At 44.6% G+C, this 24,462-nt stretch overlaps 1 protein-coding gene and 1 long non-coding RNA gene across 3 annotated transcripts; one reads left to right on the top strand and one right to left on the bottom strand.

The window, feature by feature from the left end:
* Positions 1–6,864: 6,864 nt before the first annotated feature.
* On the bottom strand, positions 6,865–13,612 carry LOC119227462 (F-box only protein 33). Of its 2 annotated transcripts, none has more exons than XM_037486252.2 (6): positions 13,018–13,612; positions 10,474–10,584; positions 9,410–9,576; positions 9,093–9,301; positions 8,688–8,985; positions 6,865–7,856 (listed from the first exon to the last, which is right to left on the bottom strand). In XM_037486252.2, the coding sequence occupies exons 1-6, from the start codon at positions 13,449–13,451 to the stop codon at positions 7,591–7,593; spliced, it is 1,485 nt and encodes a 494-aa protein (XP_037342149.1). In that variant the 5' UTR covers positions 13,452–13,612; the 3' UTR covers positions 6,865–7,590. The 2 variants fall into 2 exon arrangements, with proteins under 2 accessions (XP_037342149.1, XP_037342151.1); XM_037486254.2 differs by having other exon boundaries at positions 9,416–9,576.
* Positions 13,613–16,038: 2,426 nt separating this feature from the next.
* Positions 16,039–24,046, top strand: LOC119227741 (uncharacterized). The gene is made up of 3 exons (XR_005121384.2): positions 16,039–16,193; positions 17,391–17,571; positions 23,499–24,046. It is a non-coding gene; the product is annotated as an uncharacterized LOC119227741 (long non-coding RNA).
* Positions 24,047–24,462: the final 416 nt, after the last annotated feature.

Genomic DNA, 24,462 nt, shown 5'->3' with positions numbered 1-24,462 from the left:
CTGTTATTATACTGCTACTTTTTTTTTTTACCATGTATCTTGTGTGCACAGTCCACTTTTTTGGCGCGATCCTCTGAATTTCTCCAGTGCGGGACTAATAAAGGAATATCTGCTCCTTATCTATGGCCTCCATACTTTTACCCCAAATGAAACTAATATTTAACTGTTGCACAAGTATGCTGTGTTGTCATGGCAACAGAAGCTGAATGTCATTAACAAATCTTTCAAATCACTCGAGGAAAAACCCTGCAGTGTAGATGTGTGACCACTCCTTTCGGGAGAAGAGCTCATGTTTCTGGTGTTCCCTCCTCACCAGCTTCGGGTAGAGTCTGTTTTCTGTAACCATGGTTACATATTCTACGCGCGAAAAGGTTTTTAGCTGAAGGTAAATAAGACACTGGGAGCAAATAATTTTTTTAATGCATTTATTCACTGACTAAAAGAAGAAGCATTCATTCAACATTAATTCAAATTAACATTCGGCATATTGAAACCTCCCCTTAGGTGAACGCCACATGTCAGTGAAGAGGTTTTACATGGAGGTTTTCTCCTCTACCAAACCATGGATCAACACTACATTAAAATGTGTCCTCTCAGCCAGAGAGGATTCTTTCCCTGCAGACTAAAAAAAAAAAAAAAAAAAAAGACAAACAGCTGCAATGGTTTCAAATCAGAGTTTAGTATTATTTCAAATTGAGCAGTTAAACAGACGTAGATTGAGCCAAGTTCTCACCAAAAACGCTCTTGCGTACAGGCAAACAGAGGGGGGTCGTGGGAGTGGAGCTTTTCTCTGCTGGTCAGAACAAGTCTTAATCCACGCCGCTGCTCGGCCGTTTGTTGATCGGGTTCGAATTTTCTGCATTGAAAAGATGCTCCATGTGACCTGAAAGCAGGTCCAGCTTTGTTTTGGGCTTAAGTCTGCTTCCCTCCCCACAGAGAGGACCCACTGCTATGTACGCACGCTAACAAAATCACACAGGAACAGAACGCTCAGAATATTCAACATTAAGGATGGTAAAACTATTTTTCGCACAAACACACACGACGAAGTAGCTTCTCGGATTTAAAAGTCTGTGTGACTTTATTACACTTCATGTTCATAAATTGAATCCGGACATGTGTTGCATAAGAGTATACCACGGTAATGCATTGTTGATACCTAATACAAATATGCACTGTGTGAGTATTTATATATATCTATATATAGATCTATTTATATTTCTTCCTCTATGGTTTTCTAAAGACGCAGCCGAGGCGCTGTCAGCACTGCTCGTGCCCCTTTGTGGCCACTAGTAAGACTGCTGTTATTGCAAACTGTCCTGATTTTAAACAAATGCACAACATTCGTACCACGATAAAACTGGGGCCGTCTAGCCGGTCTCACAGAGACCAAGAGGGAGCCCGCTGCCGCCGGGCTTGCTGACCAGAATCACGAAGATCTCAAAAAAACGATAAAACGAGAAGATTTCACGAATCATTAAAAAGGCCAAGCATTGTCGTTGCAAGTTCTGGCTGGTTTTGCGTCTCCATTTATACTGTGCGAGAAAAGGAAAAACGGACAAAAGAATTGAATAAAAAGAGCCAAGTGTGGATTATATGCATTCCTCTTGCATAGTTGTGAGGCCGGACTGAGAGAGCGAGGCCGCGTTCGCCCGAGTGCCGGAGCCACATAGCAGAGATCTCCGATGAAGACAGTCGGCCGACGCTCGGATATCACGGATATCTAGCGGTTCCCTGACGTAGCCGGGCGCTTCGCGGCACCCCTCCGCCCCCACTTTGAGGGGACGCGCCCCAGCCACCGGAGACAGTTTGGCCAGGTCAATGCTATCAGTGCTATGTTGTTACTTCTTCTCTAGATAAAACAGTGTGGCAAGTTGTATGAAACTTTCAGCACTATGCTCAGATCGAGGTTGTAAACTGGCTGGGAAAAAAACAAAAAACACTTGAAATACAAAAACTGGAAAACCCAAACTTTAAAGCGAGGCTTAAAGGCCGCTGGCTGGGATTACATCGGGCCGTACACACGTCTGTGGATATGTTACACAGGACCGAATCCGTACAGGTGCAACGCACATCCAGTGTTTGGTTCACTCTCACTTTCTCAGAAACACGTCGAAGAGATTCTTCACATTCCTGCAAGAGTCCAGCCCTGTGTGAGCTTGCTCAAAGTCTGGTAGTAGTCTGTATTCTCAGCGTTTTGGTAAACAAACAAACAAACAGAAGAAACCAAAAAAAAAAGTGTCTGATAATTCTACTTTCCAAATCACCACGGTACAAACTCTGCAGCTGGCAATGATTGAAGTGGAAATTAAACTGGTCTGGTGTGCATGTGCCTGTCTACACCGATGCAGGTCTGACAGTTGGCTGCTTTGGTACTAAAATAACACGTCTGATCCATCCTCGTCAAGGTGGAAGTATTGGCCATTAGGGATGAGCACAGCAGGTGTTAGACCCCTTTGTATGTGGAGCTGGTAGGACAGATGGACCCAGATCGACCGTGTTAATTAACAAGCTGTCCAGACCGACTGCTTCTGATGCCACTAGATCACAGGCAAACTCAATTACCCAGCAGGCCGCAGGGGCCGCTGATATCATCCCAGCTCTCTCTATGAATGCATACAATAAGCAAGTCAAAGGGGCAGATTGTTGGCTGGGACCACATCAATGTACAGTAACTGCTGGTAATAGTCTGCTAAATAACAGAAGCCTCACCCCCTGGCTCTGTCCGTCAGTCACACACATACAATCCTCTTTTGAATGCGCGGCGGGACTTGCGCATGTGTGTCTGTTGAAAACACAGACCGACGTTCTTTAACCTAGCCGGTTAACCCGATGGGTGAAACCCGCTCACTTCATGGAAAGAGAAGCTAGTTCCTGTGCCGTATTTAGTGCACTTCACACTCAAGACCTTTTGTGTACCGGACACAAAAAACAGAGGCCTCGAACTTGGCCCAGGGATGCTGAAGTGAGGACGGAGAAACCGGAGACACTTTGAACAACCACCTCTAAAAACGCCCTGCGCTCTGCTCAGACCAGCTGTTGATCCCCTTGGTTTGGTCGATAGCTGCGTCCCAGATCTCTTCCAAAACACCCACACACACACACACAAAAGAAAAACACCACGCTGCATATTTTACAAAAAATATAGCATATATTTACATAGTCTAACTTTCATGCAGACACTTAACTAGCTTTGTAGTAAACTGTTGCCCCTGGTGGTTCCTAGCAGCAAATCACGTCACAGGGACTTATAAACACTTCACGGCACGTTTGCTCACTTGTGCCCCCCTCCCCCACACCCCTCCCCCACACCACACACCGACGGAGAGGCTGCAACGTGTCCCAGAGCGGCGTTGCAGGGTGAGCCAGATTGAACCCAAACTCCTTGGCCTACCCATCTATCTTGAACATTCACTTGCTTCTCACAGGGGAGCAGGTGACTGATAGGGGGAGGGGGAGGGCGGGTGTCTGGGTCCACCTCTGGACTGGAAGAACCCTGTCTTTTTGTTTTGTGCCGACGCTCATTAACCAACACATGCTGGTCATAACTATCAGACACAACACGCGGCCTCCAGCTGGAGGGGAACCGGCCACGATGTCGCGTGCAGCCGCACACACACACACACACACACACAGCGTCGGCCCAGACGGTTTGCACTCTGGTCTTCCTCCACGTGAACAGAGTGGACGCCATCGCGAGTCCGGGGTAGGAAACCACAAAGGGCAGAAGGAAAGCACTAGAAGGAGGTGTGGAGTAGGAAAGCAAACTGGACCAGCCTCCTGCCGGCATGTGCGTACATGGGCACTTCAGATAGACTCGTGTCTGTTCTACTGTGGTCTTTGGCAGCTTAAAGAAAACACACCAAGGGAGGAGAACAGATCCAGTGACTCCTACTGTTCATGTGAGTGAGCTAGAGGCCTGAGCTGTTGTAACCTTCCCCCCTCTATCTCCTCTTTTTGTTCCCTGAGAACGAACCCCCGCCCCCACCCTTAAACGAGATGCCATCACTCAAATATATATAGATGTATACACATTTTTCAATTGGGAGTGTAATATATATATCTTTTTTATTCTTCTCTAGCCGACTTTTGTCTGTGAAAGATATTCAACATTCTGGGCAGGAAAAGGGCTGAGTTGGCGATGTGACTTTTAGTGTGGAGCCAATAACAGTTAAGAAGACAAGAACCAGAGGAGGACACACAGTAGTTTGTAAAATGTGCTTTTTAAAATAACTTCTTAGTAAAAAAAATTAACTTAATGGATTTGCCCCACTCGGATGACCATCTAGAGTTCATTCTACTGTGATGTGTCCCCTTTCAATCAGGTGACACCCATACCAAACACAAATCTCTAAAAAGAATCAGGAGGCAAAGAAGATACCACATTTGGGTCTAAATGTGTCCGTTGGGTATTGCTCCCCCCGCTGAGTGTGCAGCTCTGTGTGCAGCCACAGAAGGCTTTTAAAAACTCCTGGTACCAGAGCACATTTATCCTGAGATACGGACCAAGGACCATAGATACATCATAGATGAACCATTGAGGTCCCTTAACACATGAGCCAACGTTTGGTAACCCCAGGCCCCCACGTGGGGCCGACGCGTTCTGAACCGAGCAAAGTGACACACCGAGGGACTCGGGATCAGTATCAGTCTACGTAGAATAACAAAATAAATACAAAACTAATCACTGGTCAACCTTGTATGGACCTCCATTTGGACCTTCACAGTCTGCGATGCCTCTAAAAGCACCGGTGTGCAAAACAAATGAGACAATCTGGGAGGGGGACTCTTCTAAAAAAAAAAAATAGGGCCAGTTGACATTTAGTGAGGGCATCGGGGGGGATTTTCCCCAGTTGAATCCCACCTTGGCTTAAGGAATGCCTCGACGACTCGCCTGGTGCATCGCGGCTCTCGTCGTCATTCCCGTTTATCGATTGGTCACAACAACCCCCCCTCCCTCACTCCACCCTCCAGACTCGAGAGAGCAACTGCTGGTGCTTCCAGAGCATGAATGACATTGCGTTTGGACGATCTCTCCTTGGCCCCTGGGTAAATGGAAGCCTGAGGACCACATGTGATGCCTCTGTGGCACGCACAAACCCTTCCACACCACATAATGGATTACATTCACTTCAGAAGTGGGCCGGCAGGTCGACAGCACGGACCCCCCCCCCCCCCCCCCGGCTACAGCTCTCTGTCTCCGCCCCATCAACTGAGATATGAAACACCTGCAGGGAGCGCTTTTGCCATTCCTTGGTCTTGTATCAACCTTAATCTTTGAAAACAAATGTATGATTAAGTTTACTGATCCCCGACCACCCCCGAGGGTTTATCAGATGGCATAATGAACAATATCATCATCAATAACAACAACAACTGTATCTAGAAATCAAGGGGGCTGTTTTCAAGGCAACTGTGACTCAAGAGGAAATAAAAAAAAATATATAGATATATTTAACGAAAATATCTCACACTGATTGTTTCACACACCTACTGGACATCATCACCACCTCTCTCTCATGCCCGTAGTGATGTTAAAAGCTGACATTAACACGCAGAGGGTTTTCCACCCGTGACCTTGTTGTGCTGTTGGTGAAAGGTTTTGGATGAAAAAAATAAATAAAAATAAGAGTGGCGAGATATGCATCTGCCCGATTTCTGGGCCATATAGAGCTATGCAGCAGGCCTTCGATGTAAACCCAAAACCCGACTGGCCAACAGAAAGAAACACGACAAGGAGTTCCGTTACATTCAGTGCATCTTTTTGTTTTAACGGTTCTTCAGCAGGAAATGTCTTACTCCAAAACAAGAAACCCAAGCGCAGAGAAGAGGCTTCCTGCCTACTCAGTCGCTGGCATGGCTGCAGAACCTGGGTCTGGTATTTACCACCTAATGGAATACTGCTTGTTTGCATGGCCGCACCAGTAAATTAGTAAAGTAGGCAGTCAGAGATTTCCCTTGAAATAAATATATATATATATACATACATATCCTTATAGAATGGAAACCATTCCACTCCTTTAGGAATAAAGCAGAACTATTGGAAGGTTCTTTTAAATCCCAGGGCCCTTCATATTATGTCACAAACACTCCTGTTCTCTTCTTTGACATGATGACTTCCCTTTTTGATGCAAAAAAAGGACTCCGAACCACTGATACCAGTCAGAAAGTCCGGACTGCTGTGAGCAAAGTTCTGAATATAGCATTGAACCACGGATGGAAGCACAACAGTGTGCCGCTGTGGGACGGGCTGGATTCTACAGTGGGGCTCTGAGCGGCAGTCAGAAGACTCTGCGCCCGATGTCATCTACAAGTGAACAATCCAAGATCCACGAGTGATCGGGTGGGAAGTGTTTTGGCTGCGATTATGTAACATTATTCTCCATAACACCTTCGGCAATAGGCTAAACCTATCGAAAAAGGGTCACGACATCAGAGTTGTTCCTGGTACAGAGCAGTTAAACCCACCAGCCACGTCACAGTGGAGATCACCACCCTGCTGCCAAGGCCTTCCAAGTAGTGGACAAGTGCACAAAGTGCTCTTCCAGAGCATCAAAAAAAGCAGCTATGGTTGTGCTACCCAGGAAGTAATCGATTGGTTAGTTCACAAACTCCAACGCTTGCTGGAGTGGAGCCAACAGACCGAGCAACGCAGAGCAAAAGGTTTAAAAAGGAAAATATATCGCCACAACTAAAGTCCCCCCCCTCCCACCTACTACCAATCTCCCACCGGTCCGTCACTCATTCAACCTGCCTGTCCTGTTTTAGCCGTGAGCAGGACTAAAATATATATATATATATATATATATATATATATATATATATATATATATATATATATATATATATGTGTGTGTGTATATATATATATATATATATATACACACACATATACACAGGTTTTTAAAGATATATATTAAAGACACACAAAGCTTATAGAGGCAAGGGAACCACCACACAGGAAAAAAACACAAAAAAACAAGGTTATACAGTGCCGGTTGAGATGAGAAACAGAAAGAAAAGAAACACAAAAAGGAATCAAAGTTACATCACACTCTGGAGGTTGTTACGGTGAACGAGCCGATCCAGACCAGACTGGGCCACGCAAGACATGATGCCATTTGGAGAGGCGGAGTGAACCGTTTCAGCAGACCCCAAACTAAACGGTCATGACTCAAGTCCTGCTTGTGGTCAGGGACCACAGATTTGGTATCACTTCAAATTGAGTGAATAGAATTTTGATTAAAAGGTTTCATTTGATAAAGCGATATTCTTAATTGGTAAATTTTAAGCATCAATGAGAGATGCAAAGCAAAAAAACGGGGAACCATTTGGAAAATGACTTGATTGTGTGTTAAAACCCGAGTGAAAAAAAAAAGAAATAAGTAAAATAAAAACAATAAATTCACATTATTGTAATTTATAGATTTTTTTTGTTGAGGATCCGGTTTTAGAGTTCTCTCACATGTGTGCACTGGACCGGGTTAAGAGGTCTGAGTTGACTACTTGGTCTTTGGTCAGTCTGGCCTGGTCTCGACACAATTTAGGATGTGACGCATTGGACTTGCCCCGCCCACTCCACCCTCGCCCCTACATGCCGACGCTGAAGGCCTGCAGCTCGCGGTGGAAGTGCTGGGTGGGCTCAGACAGAACCAGGCTGGAGTCCAGGCACGGGTGCCAGACGCGGCCGAGGCCCAGGGACACCTCCTTGACCAGGTTGTGGACCGGGTCGCCCTCCATGCACACCGACTGGTCCGGATCGAAGTCGATGCTCTCCTCGGAGACGGTCAGGACGCGCAGGCTGGAGCCACGCAGGCGGGAGATGGCCACCAAATTGTGGGACCAGACGGTGTAACCTAAAGAGAGACGGGGGGAGGGGGGGGGGAGGCAGTTGAAGGCACGGACTCAACAGGAATAATAATCTTGATAAGCAAATGGCTTCTGTGTGATGTGGAAAAGAGTTCTCACATCAACAAACACACAGAATACCAGTGTGCCATCAGCAGGAAGTGGCTTTCAGTGTCACCGTAAAATAGTGTGGAATCAAAAAAAAAATGCCGCTACAACGTGTATTGCACACACATACATCCGGCCCGCCGTGGCAGTGTGTATGGCCCGCCGTGAACCTTGAGTTTATAGTATGCCTCCATTGAAGCAAAGAAACAAAACACCCAACACAATTAATGTAGGTTAAGTATGTGGGTGTAACATGCTCAACAGGTTTAGTCACGGTTGACCTCATTCTTGCCGTCGACAATTAATGAAGCACATAAATTCTGGAAAGATTTCCTCAAGGTATCACTATAGTGAGGCGATTTGAAGCAGTTGATTATCAGATTTAAAGTGGACATGACTGTGCCAAGTCATTCAAATCACTCCAACCAAGCCTGGATCAATTTATATAATAAATGCTAACTGCTACAGTCACATGGATATGCTACAGTGTTTCCCACAGATCCAACGTCAATGTGCGGGGGCTGAGCGCGGGGGGGCGACAGCGCCGACCAACCGCTGAACAGGAAAATTTGTTAAATATTAATTTGTACAGCAGTACTTTATTGGGGTAAATACAAAACACGTCGTACTAAAACACACGTCAATACATAAAACTGTACACAATTGACACACATACACATTTCACACCCTATACTACTACGCTACTACGTGCTCACCGTTGCTCAACTCACCGTGTATCACCAGTACAGCCAGCTGAGTACATCGCCACGACAGGAGGACCAGTGGGTCCTCGTTGCGATTGATGCTGAGGTCGGGGAAGTCGGGGTCATCCCTCAGGAGCAGGAAGTGAGTTAGCGTTTTGTTGTACTGCCGAGAGATGAGCTCCAGCGTGGCGTCGGTCACCAGCGTGCTGTAACTGTCGAGGTGGAGGCGCTCCAGTGGGAGGCTGGGCTTCAGGATCCGGAGGAGCTCCGAGCTGTCGACTTCCAGGGCCATGATGTACACCCGCAGGTTGGCGCTCACGCGGATCTGGGGAGGATTGGGTAAATTTGACAACAGGTGGAGAAAATGGCTGCCCCTAGAACCATGTATGCACAGGGCAGAGAAGATTTGAGAAACAGAGTGCGCTGCATTACCAGTGCTTTCCAATCGTCCTCGGTAGCGGTCTCTTCCAGCGGTTTGAATTCCAGGGCGGCGCCGTTGAGCAGCAGAGAGAGGCGATGCAGGGGAGGGCGACGAGGAGAGGCCAGCAGACGGCAAAGCTCAGACGTCAGATCAGCGAAATCCAGAGCAAGAGAATGAAGATTAGATATACGATCCAACTCTAATGGGGAGATGAGGGGACCTGAGGGACGAACAGGAAAAACATAATGGCCTACTGGTCTGGATATGCACCAGTATGATCCAATATTGACTGGGTTAGAACTGCATTAGAACGGTTAAAGACACATACACGTACCCAGCTGGTGGTCCAGTAAACTGAGGTGCTGAAGAGTCTCCACTGAAGGATTCGAGAGGCAGGCTAAGGAGGAGGGAGTCACCAGACCCAGCATGAAGCTGCAGGACAACCATCTGAGCTGCCTGACGTTGGACAGCAACTCCATAAACAACTGCTGGATTCTGCAGAAAGCACAGTGGGGGGGGACAGCATTTTGAGCTTTGTATGCTAGCTAAAATCAAAGAGGAACTTCATTCCAATAAAAAAACAGTGCTTGTGATGAACAAGAAAAGCTGAAGATATTAGTTTGTGCAGAGACATTAAACTCAAAAATCCATACATGCCAGACTAAAAAATATTTTACCATGTTGCACTCTGTGTGATGAGCAAACACAACAACAGACTCCACCAGAATAATCCAGATAATTATGTTTTAAGCATTTTTAAATGACTAACAGCAGGTTAATGAAAACGATCTGACATCGTCTTAATGTGATGCCACGCGCTCTCCGTGAATGTGAAATACTGGAATATCAAAAGGACAGGCCATCGAAATAGGCCAACAGATATACAGGATATTTGTACATTATATAGCAACATCACTCTCAACTAAGCTTATCTTCACTCATGCAGAGATAAAACCGTTTTCTCAGAAGCGGCCCAAAGCATGGCTATACTGATTGAGAACTGCAATCAATCAATCAGTCATCAAACGACCCCCTTGCTGCTTTGGGGATTGAGACAGAGACCTCAGCAGCCCACGTTACATTATTCATTGGTATGTCCCCCTAACCGTCGGTTGACAGACATTCGGTCCGTGCGTTTGGGGCTGTGGCGATGCGGTGCACCCGCTGACTCAATGTCTACTCCGTTATAAAATGGGCCACCCTTCTGAAACAGCACGCTGCGTTCTGTTCCAGGCCGCCTGCACACAAACCTCCACATGACATCAAAAGGACAATACAGTCCTGTGATCACTAATTTAGCAATGCAAGGTATATTTTACTTACAAAGCAAGAAAGCACTCTGGGCAGGAACAATACCCTCAATACATGGTCACTAAACTATATGTCGCTTACTCATTGATTTTTTTGTCCCCTTGGTGAATCTGGTGCAGGTTAGAGCTGTCCAAAAGTCCCTCCTGCTGGAGAACGCAGGTGTCTCCATACAGACTCAGCTTCCGCAGGTTTCTAAAGAATGAGAAGGAGAGAATGTATCAGGAAAATGGAAAGAAAATACATGATCGTGTTTATTGTTTTCACAAAGCGTTGTTGTTGTTCTCTGGCTTAGATAACACAAATAAAAACACAATAACAACCATATCAACTCGGGAGGTTGACCACCCGGTTCTCAATCTCGCTTTGAGCAGGGTCACATAAAAAGGAGGGCCAACTTCTTTGCATTCGTCTAATATCATAAACGCATAACGCGGACTAACAGCAACACACTCCACAACAGCTGCTTAGTTGAGAATAAAATGAAGGCAACGTTCAAGGAGGGCTGAAGTGGGTAAAGGGCCATTTGTTGTTAAATCATTTTCATACCTGGAAAATGAAGTAAAACCTCATGTATGACAGCTCTTCCTTCATCAAGAGTAGGCTACGTTCTTCAAAACCAACAATGGGAAAACGGCAGCGTTTCAGTCATTAATCAGATGCGTGTATAAAAAACATACATGTCTGATACATAGACATTTGTGGCAGCATTCTCAACAGACTGACTTAACAGACTTGTGCAATCGTCTTAAATGGATGATTTTGGTGCTGTCTCCTTGCACAGCCAACATTTGTTGGAGTGATGCAAATTGTGCATCTGGGTTGATCTCATGAAGCGGCCGAGAAGTCTGTGGGAATTCTTTACAGAAATAGCAGCAGGTAAGGGGGTTGGGGTGAGTTTAACCATTTGCAATGTAACAAACCTCGAAAGAAGAAGGGAGGGGGTGTGTTTACCTTGTACTGTAGTTATTTTGTGCGGTCTAATCTAGCCTGCCCAGCCCTTCTGTATATTTCTACGTTGTCTCTCGTGACAGAAATATGGCTGCATTGCACTTTGCTGCACTTCCATCTTGATCCCTTGATCCCCTGCTGCCCAAAATAGATTTCCAACTATCAAACAGACGACTATAATTCAAATGTTGGTGCATTAAACGGCGGTCTGTTTTGACAATAATGTTTGAGAGTTGTGGGCAGTGGGAAAGGTAAATCAACCACGCATAACGTAGGCCTGTGTTATGTTTGATGAATTTTACTTCCTGCAAAATGTACGGAGAGCCAAGCTTAAATTTTTTTTAACAGAAAGCAGGCTCATGTGCAGGTACTTAGTGTGGCAAACCGGTAGTTCAGGAACAATGAGCTATCTATGCCCATTATTTCTAAACCAAATCAGTACCTATGCAGTTAGACATAAACAAACTCACTTTTTGTCACTGGGAGCTTTGGTTAGATATGACCGCTGATGGAGGTCTTTGTCGTGGGTCAACTGGTTTTGAACTGATACAAATGATAGACAGTAAATAACATGATAAGCTGAATATGACACATTCTATTATGACTCACTGGTAAAAAAAAAAAAAAAAAAAAAACATATTATTGCTGGGTTGCTCAAAGTCTTAAACTAAGAAGACTGCAAAGGGCCTGGATCAATTCCTGTTGAGTTACATACTTTTACACAACATGCTACTAATCTTTATGGTTTCCTATTCAATAAATCAACACACGTTATTTTTTCAGAGGAAAGGGAAGTGATACAAACAACACGCCAACCAATGCAACTGTGTTAAATGTAAATTGGGAAGTTCTTAAGAAAATGGATGCTATTGAGGGCCAAATCATCCCAAAATGTCCTCATTCAAAAAAAAAAAGTACATAAACTGACTTTTTAGTATGCTGCAAATTTAATCACATCCAGTGCATTCTTCGGTGGGTTTTTGAATGGAATATATTGGAAACTGCTGAGAAGAAGTCAACAGAACAACAGAAATAGGTTTCCACCCCCTCAGCAGAACTAAGACAGAAACACAGCAATGGATGGGCCACATTACCATCAATACAAAAGCACTGTAGCGAATAAAAGAGAATGTGGGAGAAGGGATCACACACACACACACACAAAGAGAAAAGAGAGAGTTCTGCACTGAAATCAGGAAGCCTCACGTTCAAAGCAACGTGTTACTTCCCCAGCACAGATGAGCCTGTATACACGCAGCACAGATGGTTTCCTCTCACCCGATGCAAGCACATACCAGATCCAAATGCCGTATACACGTTCAAATATTGTGTGCGTATGTCAGTAAGTCAAGGCCAAACAAAGCCTTCTCTAGCCACCGCTGCATTGTTTCTGCTGGTATGAAGACCCCAATGGAGCATAGAAAACACAACTGGCAACAAAAGACACGCAGCGTTTAATGCTATGTTGTCATATAACAAATAATGTTCTCAGAGATTCAGACAGCGTCGGATGCTCAGTCCACCACAAACACGAGAACCTCTTACGTAACTCCTAATGCCAGCGTTTGTTTATAGCTAACTAAGCTAGCTAGCTGCTAACTTACTGCGACGCACCAAATTGTACGAAATAAAAAAAATGGCAACGGGGGTCACGCGACATGAGAAATTCAACGATACCTGTTGTTACGGAGGCTGGAGAACACGCACAACACCTGGTCCAGGTAGGTGGCCATGGCGTCTCTCCATCGCTCGGAGAGCTGCGGGTCGCTATCGGGCTGGTCCATCCTGTTGGACGACTGGCCGCTGTTGAGGGGACCGAGGGAGCCCTCAACCGGGGCGAGTTCCAGTTGCAGCTCGCGCACGAAGGAGCCGAATTTTCGCATGAGAAACTCCAGCTTCGGGGTCTCTTCGGAGCTGGAGCCGCCGCCGTTGCTACCACCACCAATCCGCAACTTGAGCTCGGTCCACAGTGCAGGGTAGAAGAGACACTCCCTCCACCGGGAACACACGGCCGAGGCCCGCAGCTTGTCTCGGTCGGACAAAAATGAGAATATGTGGACGATAAGCTCGCTGGGCAGATCCATGGCTCCGACACCCCCGCACAGAGCCATGGCGACACAAGACAGCTGCTGCACTGAAACCAAGCAGCTGTAATATAAATGTTACAACAGTTTTTTTTTTTAAATGGGTGCTGCTACAGTGACTAACGGCAACGCGTCTTCCTCTTGCTGAAAACAAACCGTTCTTTAGCGTTGCCTTCAATACTATTGGACCGTACCACTCAATTTCAACTCACGGGATACCAAACAGTCCTCATACTATTCATAAATGCCTGGAGCATTACACGTGTCATCTTTTGTGTTTAGAAAATTCAAGATTTAATTTATTTATGCATGTTAAGGTTTAGTAAAAAATCGCAATATTTCTAGTAATTTATATCCGCATTGCCTCGGGTGAATGGTATAGTCCTGAAGCTCTCTTATTTTTGCCATACCGCCATGCTGCGCGGGGGGGCGGTGTTTCTCAGCAGTTCAACTCAAGCCAACACGTTCAAACATTGATACGAGGGCCTACTGACATCACTGATCTTTTGCCTTGGTGTAAACAAAAGTTTCTCTTCATCTCCTTCAATCATCAATGTCAATATCTCTCTCTTTGATGTGCAGCTGATCCAGTGCCCCCTCCCCTCAGCAGGGGGGTCACACATGTTTGTCACCTTTACGGCTGGAACATGCTTCTGCATCTGAGTCTTGTGTCGACGGACTCGACACAATTCATGGTTCTTAAAGGCTTGCGCGTGTTGCAAAGCAATTCACCCCCAGAACAATAGGTGGAGTAACGGTCTTTTTTAAAGACGACCTACAGAGTGACGTCTAACAGATTCTTCCCTTCTGCAGTCAGGCTCATCAACAGAGCCCGCCCCCCCCCCCCCCCTGACTGACTCTCTTCATGCACATACACTTTGTCACTTTCTGTTTAGCTGGTGCACTTTATCTTTATTTTTAATTTTATCTTTATTTCTTAACTTACTAACCCACAGCTTTAGCATACTAACCCATAGTATATATTTTATTATATGTGTATCTTATTGCTGCACTATGTTGTCTGTTGTCCATTATTGTACAGTCTTCCATCATGACTCATGCACAGGCCGCCAAGTCAAATTCCATGTATGTCTGACATATGATGCGTTTCCTGATTCCTGATTCCTGATCCTGATGACGGGTTGTATGAGTCGTCAAATTTACGAATTTCCTCCGACAAAAACTCTTCAAAACTGATTCATAATAATAGCGGCATTATGCTCTGAAACCGGAAATGAGAGACTCCTGAAGGGATGTAGATAGCAGACCAATCACAGCCTTGCGGGCTGCGTGAGCTTGTGTAGCTTTTGATGTAAGTCTAGAAAAACTGGTCGACACACGCAAGAGGGGTTGAAAACGTACGCAAGGGGCTCTTGCGTCTCCGTGTCCTTGCATTTCTCTGAAAACGCAGAAGCATAAACTAGGCTTAACTCTTATCCTTATCAGATCTGTGTCTGCCTGGTTGGCACTTTCTGCTTTGACCTCTGACCTTGCGCTCCTCAACCAGGACAAGAGCATGACTCCCTAAATGAGCACTAAAAAATATTAGTTGTGTTTTTGTAAATCAAAAACATTTAGGAATTTTATGGGATCACGCAGTGTTTCACCAATCCCTTCAATTCGTCAACATCATAAAGGGATTGTTTTCCCCATGGACGGGGACCGTTTATGACCAACAGATGTCCCGTCTCTCATGTCCATCCAGTCACACAGGTTGTTGATGGTCAAGAAGCTACTGCTGTGTATTACCGTTCTAGGGCTTATAGAGATTACCTCTGAGTTTGTTGTAATACAGTCATTGAATGTTTAGTTTGACATATATCTATAAGATGCAAAATAAATGGTTCATGTTGTAATATCATGATTATAGATATAAGTATACAAATGTCTGAATTTATTCATTCTACTGACAGATGGATAGCTAGAATTTTCTTGGATTGAGAAATATTTCTTGATTTCTTTGATTCTTATTTTCTGGGGGGCAATTTCCCAGATTGATATACACCTTGATATGGTATCTGTGGAAGACAATTATTTAAGTCATCAAAGATACAAAGAGTAGTAGCTGCTTACTCTTTCCTCTTAGTTCATTGAAAGCAACAACCTGCATGATCACTCAAAAGAGGACCAGTAATGGAACAAGCTGAGATAATGTAAGTAGTAATACTACAGTGAAGCAATACTACATGTAGAAATAATGTAATTTGTATTATGAATTGAATAACTATTAATTACAGTGGAGTAAGATGTACAACATATTCATTTGGATTGAAAGTCTGGCTTTCGGTCACTGTAAAGGATGGAGGAAACCTGTAAAACACCAGGACGATAACCTGTCAATCAATGGACACTGGAGGACCACACAGGACCAAGAACAGTGTCCAACATGACTCAAAGCTCCAGGAACACAGCGTTTTGTAACTACGTGAGGGATGATTTGTGGTTAACCCCTGGGTAGGACAGGAGACACTGAGTCTCAGGTCCATATGGATATTCCTCATGAAGCTGCATTAGGAGAGGACTGGATCTGGACCTGATGGAACTCTGAGGTAAGACGTCCTCAGCAGGAACCTGAACATTCCGTGGTTGCCATGGTTTCCGCATTGTGCATCTTTTCGAAAATTTTAACGTCTGCGCAGAACGCACATTCTATCAGTCAGAGAAGCACACGTTTCTACTCTCTCCCGACCAAACCCCCAACCAGCGAGTCTTTGCACCCCGAAGTCTTCTTCTGACCTACTGACCAAGAAAACGTTTTTCAGGACAGAAGTTAGATTTTTACACTTTCTAAGCCACTGTAGTTGTCATGTATTTTACCGTTGACCCTCTCTGTAGCCCAAAAGACACCGATGTTTATGCTAATATTTGTATCATACTTCCAATGATTAGTACAACTTAAAGTACTGGGATTGACGTGTGAGTGTTAAACAGGTGGATCTAAATATTGTTGATGTATTCGTATAACTTCTACTTGACACTATTTTAAATAAATAACTAAAGCTGCTTTCTTGGTTAGCTTGATACACTCGCCCGTTTTAACGTTAGCTTAAACTGGGAAATGCTATAAAGATATTGTCGATATATTCGTTTAACTTCTACGTGAAACTATTTTAAATAAATTGATAAAGCTGCTTTCTTGGTTAGCCTGATACATTCGACCGTTTTAACGTTAGCTTAAACTGGGAAATGCTATAAAGATATTGTTGATAAATTCGTATAACTTCTACGTGACACTATAATTAATAGTAGTGCACCCATGACAATATATTTATTCCGTATTTAAATGGGTTCACAATTCACACGTTTCTTTCATACTTGTGAGGTTTGTCATTTATTGGGAAGCTCTTTTACACCCTTTTACTTTTATGAGCACAAACAGCAGCAGAGAGTACAACCTAACCCTAACCCTAAGCACAACAGGATATTTGTTATCCACCACGTGCCGACATGTTACCAACCTTTAGTCAAGACTTCAAATGGACCTTTTATTCTGTGTGAAACTAGTCTGAATGTTTGATGTACTCTGTGTAGACTGTAAAAAAGCTTCCTGACTGACTCATAATGTACATGTACACATGTAAATACATGCACATATTCATATTTAGAATAAACAACTGATAGACATCTCAATCCTATTTCATATTTACACGCTAAATCCTTCAGTTGCTCGTGAATTACGAAAAGAAAATGGTGTTGCAATATCTGACCAGGTCAGGGGTCAATTTAATAATATGACTGTATCATTGGTGACTGTGTGTCCATGGGTTTGATACCAGCCACATATGTAAGACCTCCTTCAGTAACAACACTGAACCAAATGCAAACAGTTTTATTATCCTGCCTTTTCTTTTGTTAGTGTATCATTTATTGCATGACATATACTTTGAATCCACTTTTAATGCAATATGTGATGTGAGAAATGACCACGATGTGCATCGGTGATCTGAGGGTTGTGTTGCTTTTTAGCTTCAGATGACCCGACGGTGCAGCTACACCAGCGTCCAGATCCCGGACCCTAATCGGCCCGGCATCCTGCGGACCATCCTCAGGCTCAGAGGACCGGCCTCCCTGTTCGGCCCCTCACCTGGTCCCCCACCTGACTGCGAGCCCCGGCAGCTTGGATAATGTCTCTCCATCCAGGAGCTCGGTAAGGGCACCAACACCCTGAACGCCACACAGCTGTTGTGATGCTGTCATCATCTCACAGGAGAGTGCTAACTGCAAAGTGCATTCCACTTTTGATTACTTTTATACAAATTATATTTACAAATAGTAGAAAATAACAAAACAAAGACAAAAGGGGAAGGTTTGTGGGAGTGAGGCGAGGGACAGGTACATAGATTGACATTATTTTACATAATCTTTTTCCTGTAGCAGGTTTTAAAAGATCTCTGTAGATGTAACTGTGTGCAAACTTTAAAAAAGCTTCCAGACTAATCCATAACTGATATTAACCATCCATAACTGGACATGTACGTCCATGTGACAGCCTCAAGGAATGTGACACTGGTGTTGAAACAATTTGACAACAGGATAAATAACATGATCCACATGATGAAGCACATTCTGAGCTGAAACCCAGAAAGAAGAGTCCTTAAAGATGCTTTTTGTTAGGACGAGTCCTCAGCATCAGCAGCTGTCTGTACTTTCTCTGCAGAGAGCGCTTGTTTTTGATCTCTGTACCTCCACAGTGGATGGTTAGTTGCTGCTCTGTGCACACTAGACGGCACTCTTTTCATTTGATTCAACAACATATTTAAGCTCTCATGAGCGGAGGCCTTTATTCTCTTGCACTGCATTATTCTCCAAAACAACCTAAATAAACTGTGAGCGTGACTCAAAGACTGTCAGTGAAACCCAGCCATAAAACATAAACTAACCTCCACAATGCTGAGGAGGGATTGTAATGACCTGTGGACTCATATCTCATCAGTGGCGGCTGGTGGATTTATTTTTTGGTAGGGCCAGCCATCAGTTTCAGTAAACATCCCAGTATGATTCAATGCAACAAAAGAGTATCAAACACGCATGGTTACTGTGTAGTTAAATATTTAACATTTATTACAACCGTTTAACCTAATAAGGACATCTCATTTAACCAATTCAGTATATCAATAAATATATGTATATATATACTGTATATATATATATACATGAATGTATGCATACGAAACAGAACATGATAACTACAATAACAATTATAAAAATAAATATCATGGATAATATATTTTATTAAAGCATACATTTATCAATATTTCCATATGCATTATTGTGGACTAGTGTCAGCTAGTAGTTTAGAAGTATTGACCCGACTTTTTTCTGGTTGTCGTCACAGAAGGCTGACGAGTAAAAACAAAACTGTCCTGCTCCTGGCTTGAGTCTTCACCCGACACCTCCATCTGTGGTCTGTGCCGTTGACCTGAAACTCACCTCCACTTGGCTTAATATCTACAATCCACCGCCTCTGGCAGTAAACTGCAGGTGCCTCCTCCACCTGCATTTTACTTGCAGATGGCTTCGGTCCTAACATCCACCTCTAGGTTCTGACAGTGAACTGCAGGAGCCTCCTCCGACTGCATTTCACTGGCAGACACGTATAGGCCAAACCTCTACCCATAACCTCTGGCAGTAGACTGGAGGTGCCCCATCACCTGTAGAGTGTGGCGGGCAGCTGCAGTTCAGACCTTTTAATTCAGCCTTTTTTAGCAACTAAAGTCCTCTAGAACCTCCATCTGTGGTCTGGGCCGTTCACCTGAAACTCACCTCCACTTGGCTTAACATCTACGATCCACCGCCTCTGCCGGTAAACTGCATGTGCATCCTCCACCTTTTTTTTACCTTGCAGATGGATTCCGTCCTATTGTCCACCTCTAGGTTCTGGCAGTGAACTGGAAGAGCCTCCTCCATCCTTCTGTCTTCAAGCAGTCTGCAAGCTTCCTGAACCTCCATCTGTGGTCCGTGCCGTTGACCTGAAGCTCACCTCCACTTGGCTTAATATCTACAATCCACCGCCTCTGCCGGTAAACTGCAGGAGCCTTCTGCACCTGCATTTCACTGGCAGAGACCAATAGGCCAAACCTCTACCCATGGCCTCTGGCAGTAGACTGCAGGTGCCACCTCCACCTGCTTTTTGTGGTGGACTGCTTCAGTCCAAACTTCTGCCTACAGCCCCCGCCAGTATACTGGAGGCGTTTCCCCCTTCTGATCTTTTTAACTGGCTGCTGCAGGCCACAACGCCGGCAACAGTCTCTAGTGGTTAACTGCAGGTGCCAGCTCTACCTTCTGTTTGTTAGAGAGAGCTTTAGGCCAAACCTCCACCTAGAGACATTGCCGGTAAACTGCAGTTGAAACCCCCACCTACTGTATAGCCCCTGGCAGTAAGCTGCAGGTGCCCCCTCCACCTGTAATTTGTTTGCAGATGGATTCAGTCCTATTGTCCACCTATAGGTTCTGGCAGTGAACTGGAAGAGCCTCCTCCATCCTTCTGTCTTCAAGCAGTCTGCAAGCTTCCTGAACCTCCATCTGTGGTCCGTGCCGTTGACCTGAAACTCACCTCCACTTGGCTTAATATCTACAATCCACCGCCTCTGGCAGTAAACTGCAGGAGCCTTCTGCACCTGCATTTCACTGGCAGAGACCAATAGGCCAAACCTCTACCCATGGCCTCTGGCAGTAGACTGCAGGTGCCACCTCCACCTGCTTTTTGTGGTGGACTGCTTCAGTCCAAACTTCTGCCTACAGCCCCCGCCAGTATACTGGAGGCGTTTCCCCCTTCTGATCTTTTTAACTGGCTGCTGCAGGCCACAACGCCGGCAACAGTCTCTAGTGGTTAACTGCAGGTGCCAGCTCTACCTTCTGTTTGTTAGAGAGAGCTTTAGGCCAAACCTCCACCTAGAGACATTGCCGGTAAACTGCAGTTGAAACCCCCACCTACTGTATAGCCCCTGGCAGTAAGCTGCAGGTGCCCCCTCCACCTGTAATTTGTTTGCAGATGGATTCAGTCCTATTGTCCACCTATAGGTTCTGGCAGTGAACTGGAAGAGCCTCCTCCATCCTTCTGTCTTCAAGCAGTCTGCAAGCTTCCTGAACCTCCATCTGTGGTCCGTGCCGTTGACCTGAAACTCACCTCCACTTGGCTTAATATCTACAATCCACCGCCTCTGGCAGTAAACTGCAGGAGCCTTCTGCACCTGCATTTCACTGGCAGAGACCAATAGGCCAAACCTCTACCCATGGCCTCTGGCAGTAGACTGCAGGTGCCACCTCCACCTGCTTTTTATGGTAGACTGCTTCAGCCCAACTCTACAGAGCCGTGTCCTGCAAGTACACTGTAATATTTAACCGCTATAGATTTGGGAAAATACCTCCCTTAATAACAACTTTGTTTCATCCGAGTATTACATGAGATGGCAGAGTCATTTTGTCAGTTTATCAGGCTTCCACTACTGTAGTGTCCTTGAGCAAGACCCTTAATCCCACTTGGTTTCTAGTGCTTCAACCTAAGCAGAGGGCAGACCGCAGATCCCTCCTCAGAAATGTGAATTAAATTTCTGATGCCCAACGTTGCAGAATATGAATGTGTGGGAGGGATAAACCAAGACTATTAATCTCCCACTTCCACGTTGTGAGATAATCAGTGTTTATCTCTACCTGCTGAGTGTGATGGCAGCTGCTGCGGGCTCTCATGTCAGCACCTTATTGGCGCTTTGCACGTTACTCTGTTGTAAGTGCCTTCCATGATGGCAAATGTCTGTCTGTGAAATCAAGAACAAAGGAAAGTGATTGCAACAGAGTGAAAGTAGTGAAAATTGAGTGACTGCAGAGACAGGGACAAAAAATACAACAATTCATGATGCGTGTCAGTATAGGCATTCCAGCTGTGATTTCCATTTGAACCTCCCCCAGTCTTTGTTGCAGCATGCTAATCAATTGCATCCTCACAAACTCCATCTCTGCGCTCCGATTGCTTGCCAATCGCACTACGCTCTCACCGGGACTGTCTTTATGCTGTGATGCCAAGTATGTGTACGGAGCAATTTTCCAATAAAGCATAATGAAATCATGTTGAGATGTAATGGGGTAGATACGATAAGCTCACTCTCGCTCTCTGTGGGGACCAGACGTTTAGTGAACCTGGGCCCAGCAGGCAAACAGATCCATTTCGTGCTGAATCACCTGGTGTCACAGCCTGCTGCCTGTCCACCACAGAGCAAAGGGTGGCGGTAGAGCTCTGTCACTGACTACTGCCGCCTCACTGTCGAGGAATGAGATGGAAAAAATGCTCCTTTTGAGACAGATCAAGAGATAAAACATGAAAAAGCTAACAAATATAATCTCAACCACAACAACACAAGTAGAGTGCATCATTGCACATCATGTGTATTGAATAATATCTATACATTAAATACACACACATTTTAGAGGTAAAACAACAAAATGTAAAATCATGACTGAAAAATGCATACAGTCAGCAATACAGATGTTAATAACTGCAAGGATGCAGATGTGGCACTGTGTGTTAACTATTTCTGTCGATTATTTGCCCCCCCTCCTCTAAAATTTGAACTGAGTGAAGCTAAGGTCTAGAACACGAGGTAACTACTGTCTGTATTGTGTATAATATACCACAAGGAATTCTGAATTAATGTGCTTGAATGGGTGACATTAGTCTTGCTTAACTCAGCATCGCCAACAGAGGGCGCTCTAAGCTTTACACTTCGTAAGGGTATCAGTAGCTGACGCCAGTAGCGTCGAAGTAGAAGTCAGTACGTGGTGAACAAGTGTAAGTGTACACGCCACAGCGCCTGATCCGCACTGTGTTTCATATTTCCTACAGGAAATAAATGTGTTATTCTGAGAGTGAACGTCGCTTCATTCTTTAGAGTGTAACAGTTTTTGGCGAGCTAGCCATGACTTGTGTGGAGCTGCAGCTCTGGAAAGTCTGGACGCCAAAAAGGAGGAGAATCGGGCACCAGGGAGTGTTGTGAGGACTGTAGGGAGGAAGCTGGTCATTTCCCAAGCAGAGGACGGTCCACAAAAAGCTCCTTCAAAGGCCTGAGTGCTTAAAAAAGGACGAGGAGGAGAGGCTGAACAAGCAGAGCTCCACAACGTGCTCTGGTGATCACATGACATGACAAGTGAACAATGAGCTCAGATTTCGAAGCAAAATGCTAATATTAAATTAAAATATTGTGCACATGACCAGGACCGTTTCAGGGGCTGTTGCCAAAATACTGGACGATAATTGTTAGTGTTCAGTTTCAGTGTTCGGGAAAATTCTTTTTCATTACGTGGCACTCAACATTATACTCAAAAAGAAACATGATGGCCAGACTGAAAAGCAAGAGAAAACTACCGACACACTGTTTATACTAATGACATACATGTGGATTTTGCATACCCGAGAAATGCTGAGTTGTATGCTGCATTTGTAGAAACTTCAAAACATGACTGTGAGCTGACTGTCCATCATCAACTGGCCCACAATGCATTGCATCCTTGAGTAGGCGGAAACTTCTCGTTTTGATACAGTAAACCAATTACCTTGAATATTCTTAGAAAATAAGTGTGCTTCGCATGAGTTTATCGCCAAAGGCCTGTCCCAGTCTTCTTCAATACAGGAGAATGTTCATTAGAAAGCTTTGATAGTAAAATACACCTTAAAGCAGAGCCGTGTGCGGCGTCGCCACGTTGTTCCTCCGCTCTCCAAAGACTGTCACTTGAGGTCACAAAAAAACCTAAGATGGAGACGGCCATAATGTTGGATTTAGGATATGGTTTGCGGGTTTAGTGTGCAATTCAAAATATAAAGGGCAACATAATGCGATGGTTAAAAATAAATCAAAGGTTTTCCAAGTACCACAAGTACATTCACATCACAACCCTCTCCCCAATTTGTTTCCCCTTTACCTTTTGACCCGACCCCGCTATCTTAATGTAAAGAATATAATACATCCTTCATAAAACAATGAATGATGACAAACATCAATTTATTGATTCATTTAATTCAAAATGTCATGATGTCATTATAACCACTCTGCCTGTTTTACATGTATTGTCCACTTGATGGCACAGTAGAGTGAATGATGCCCCATGAAGCTTCAGCCCACAAGTGAACCGATGGGATGAAAAGCCTCAAAGCTTCATGAAGCTTTGCCTTGCCATCACTGGATCACGGAGGATCCCAAACAATCGCAGACGAACCGGCGACGGGACAAGGGAAACACACGGCTTGAATACGCTGGCCAAGCTGCAGGTGATTGGACACAAGTGAGAGCGATTAGGGACAAGGCGGACAGTCACAAGGGAGGAAAAAACACACCAGGGAAGGATGTGAAGTTAACCCAGGGACAAATGAGGCAGGGAAATACAACAGGAAACATGGGACATGTTTGGTGATTTGCTGAGATATGTGTTGTGTGCCGGCTGCCTTGAAATTGAGCCGACCATCGCCACATTTTGACCCTAATTACCAGTATGCAGTACACATACTGCTTGAGTCTGCAGCATGTTAGTCTATGATTTAAAACACAGCTTTAGTCCTATGTTGCTAAATGTTAAACATTTTAACAATGTCCTTGCATCCTCAGCATGTCTGAGCTTTCAAGTACAAAGCTGTGGCTTCACAGCATAAGGCCTCTTTTGAAATAGGATGATCATGATAAATGCTGCGAGTGCAAATGGAGTCCATCAGTGTTATATATATATATATATATATATATATATATATATATATATATATATATATATTACCCTGGAGGAGTGATTCACAAAATTGCTTTAACCACTCACGTTGGAACAGTATTGCCGTAGTAATGCCATTTGCTGTACCTGTGGGGGTTCACTTCCCAGCATTTGACTAATGTGTTAAATGGCTGTATATGTGTGTGGGTGGCATAACATGTTGTGTCTAAGTCTGCGATGCTTTGCTCAGTATGTGTTTTTTAAATAACGGACGCTCCAAAGGAATGGCATTCATCACAATACCAAACACTTTATTTATATAGTTTCATTTGGGAGGCATTCTGAAGAGCCTCTC

This window comes from Pungitius pungitius, chromosome 14, assembly GCF_949316345.1.
Source record: "Pungitius pungitius chromosome 14, fPunPun2.1, whole genome shotgun sequence".
NCBI classification, from domain to species: domain Eukaryota; kingdom Metazoa; phylum Chordata; class Actinopteri; order Perciformes; family Gasterosteidae; genus Pungitius; species Pungitius pungitius.
Note: the sequence above shows the minus strand (reverse complement) of the source record. Positions and strands in the feature narration are given on the sequence as shown.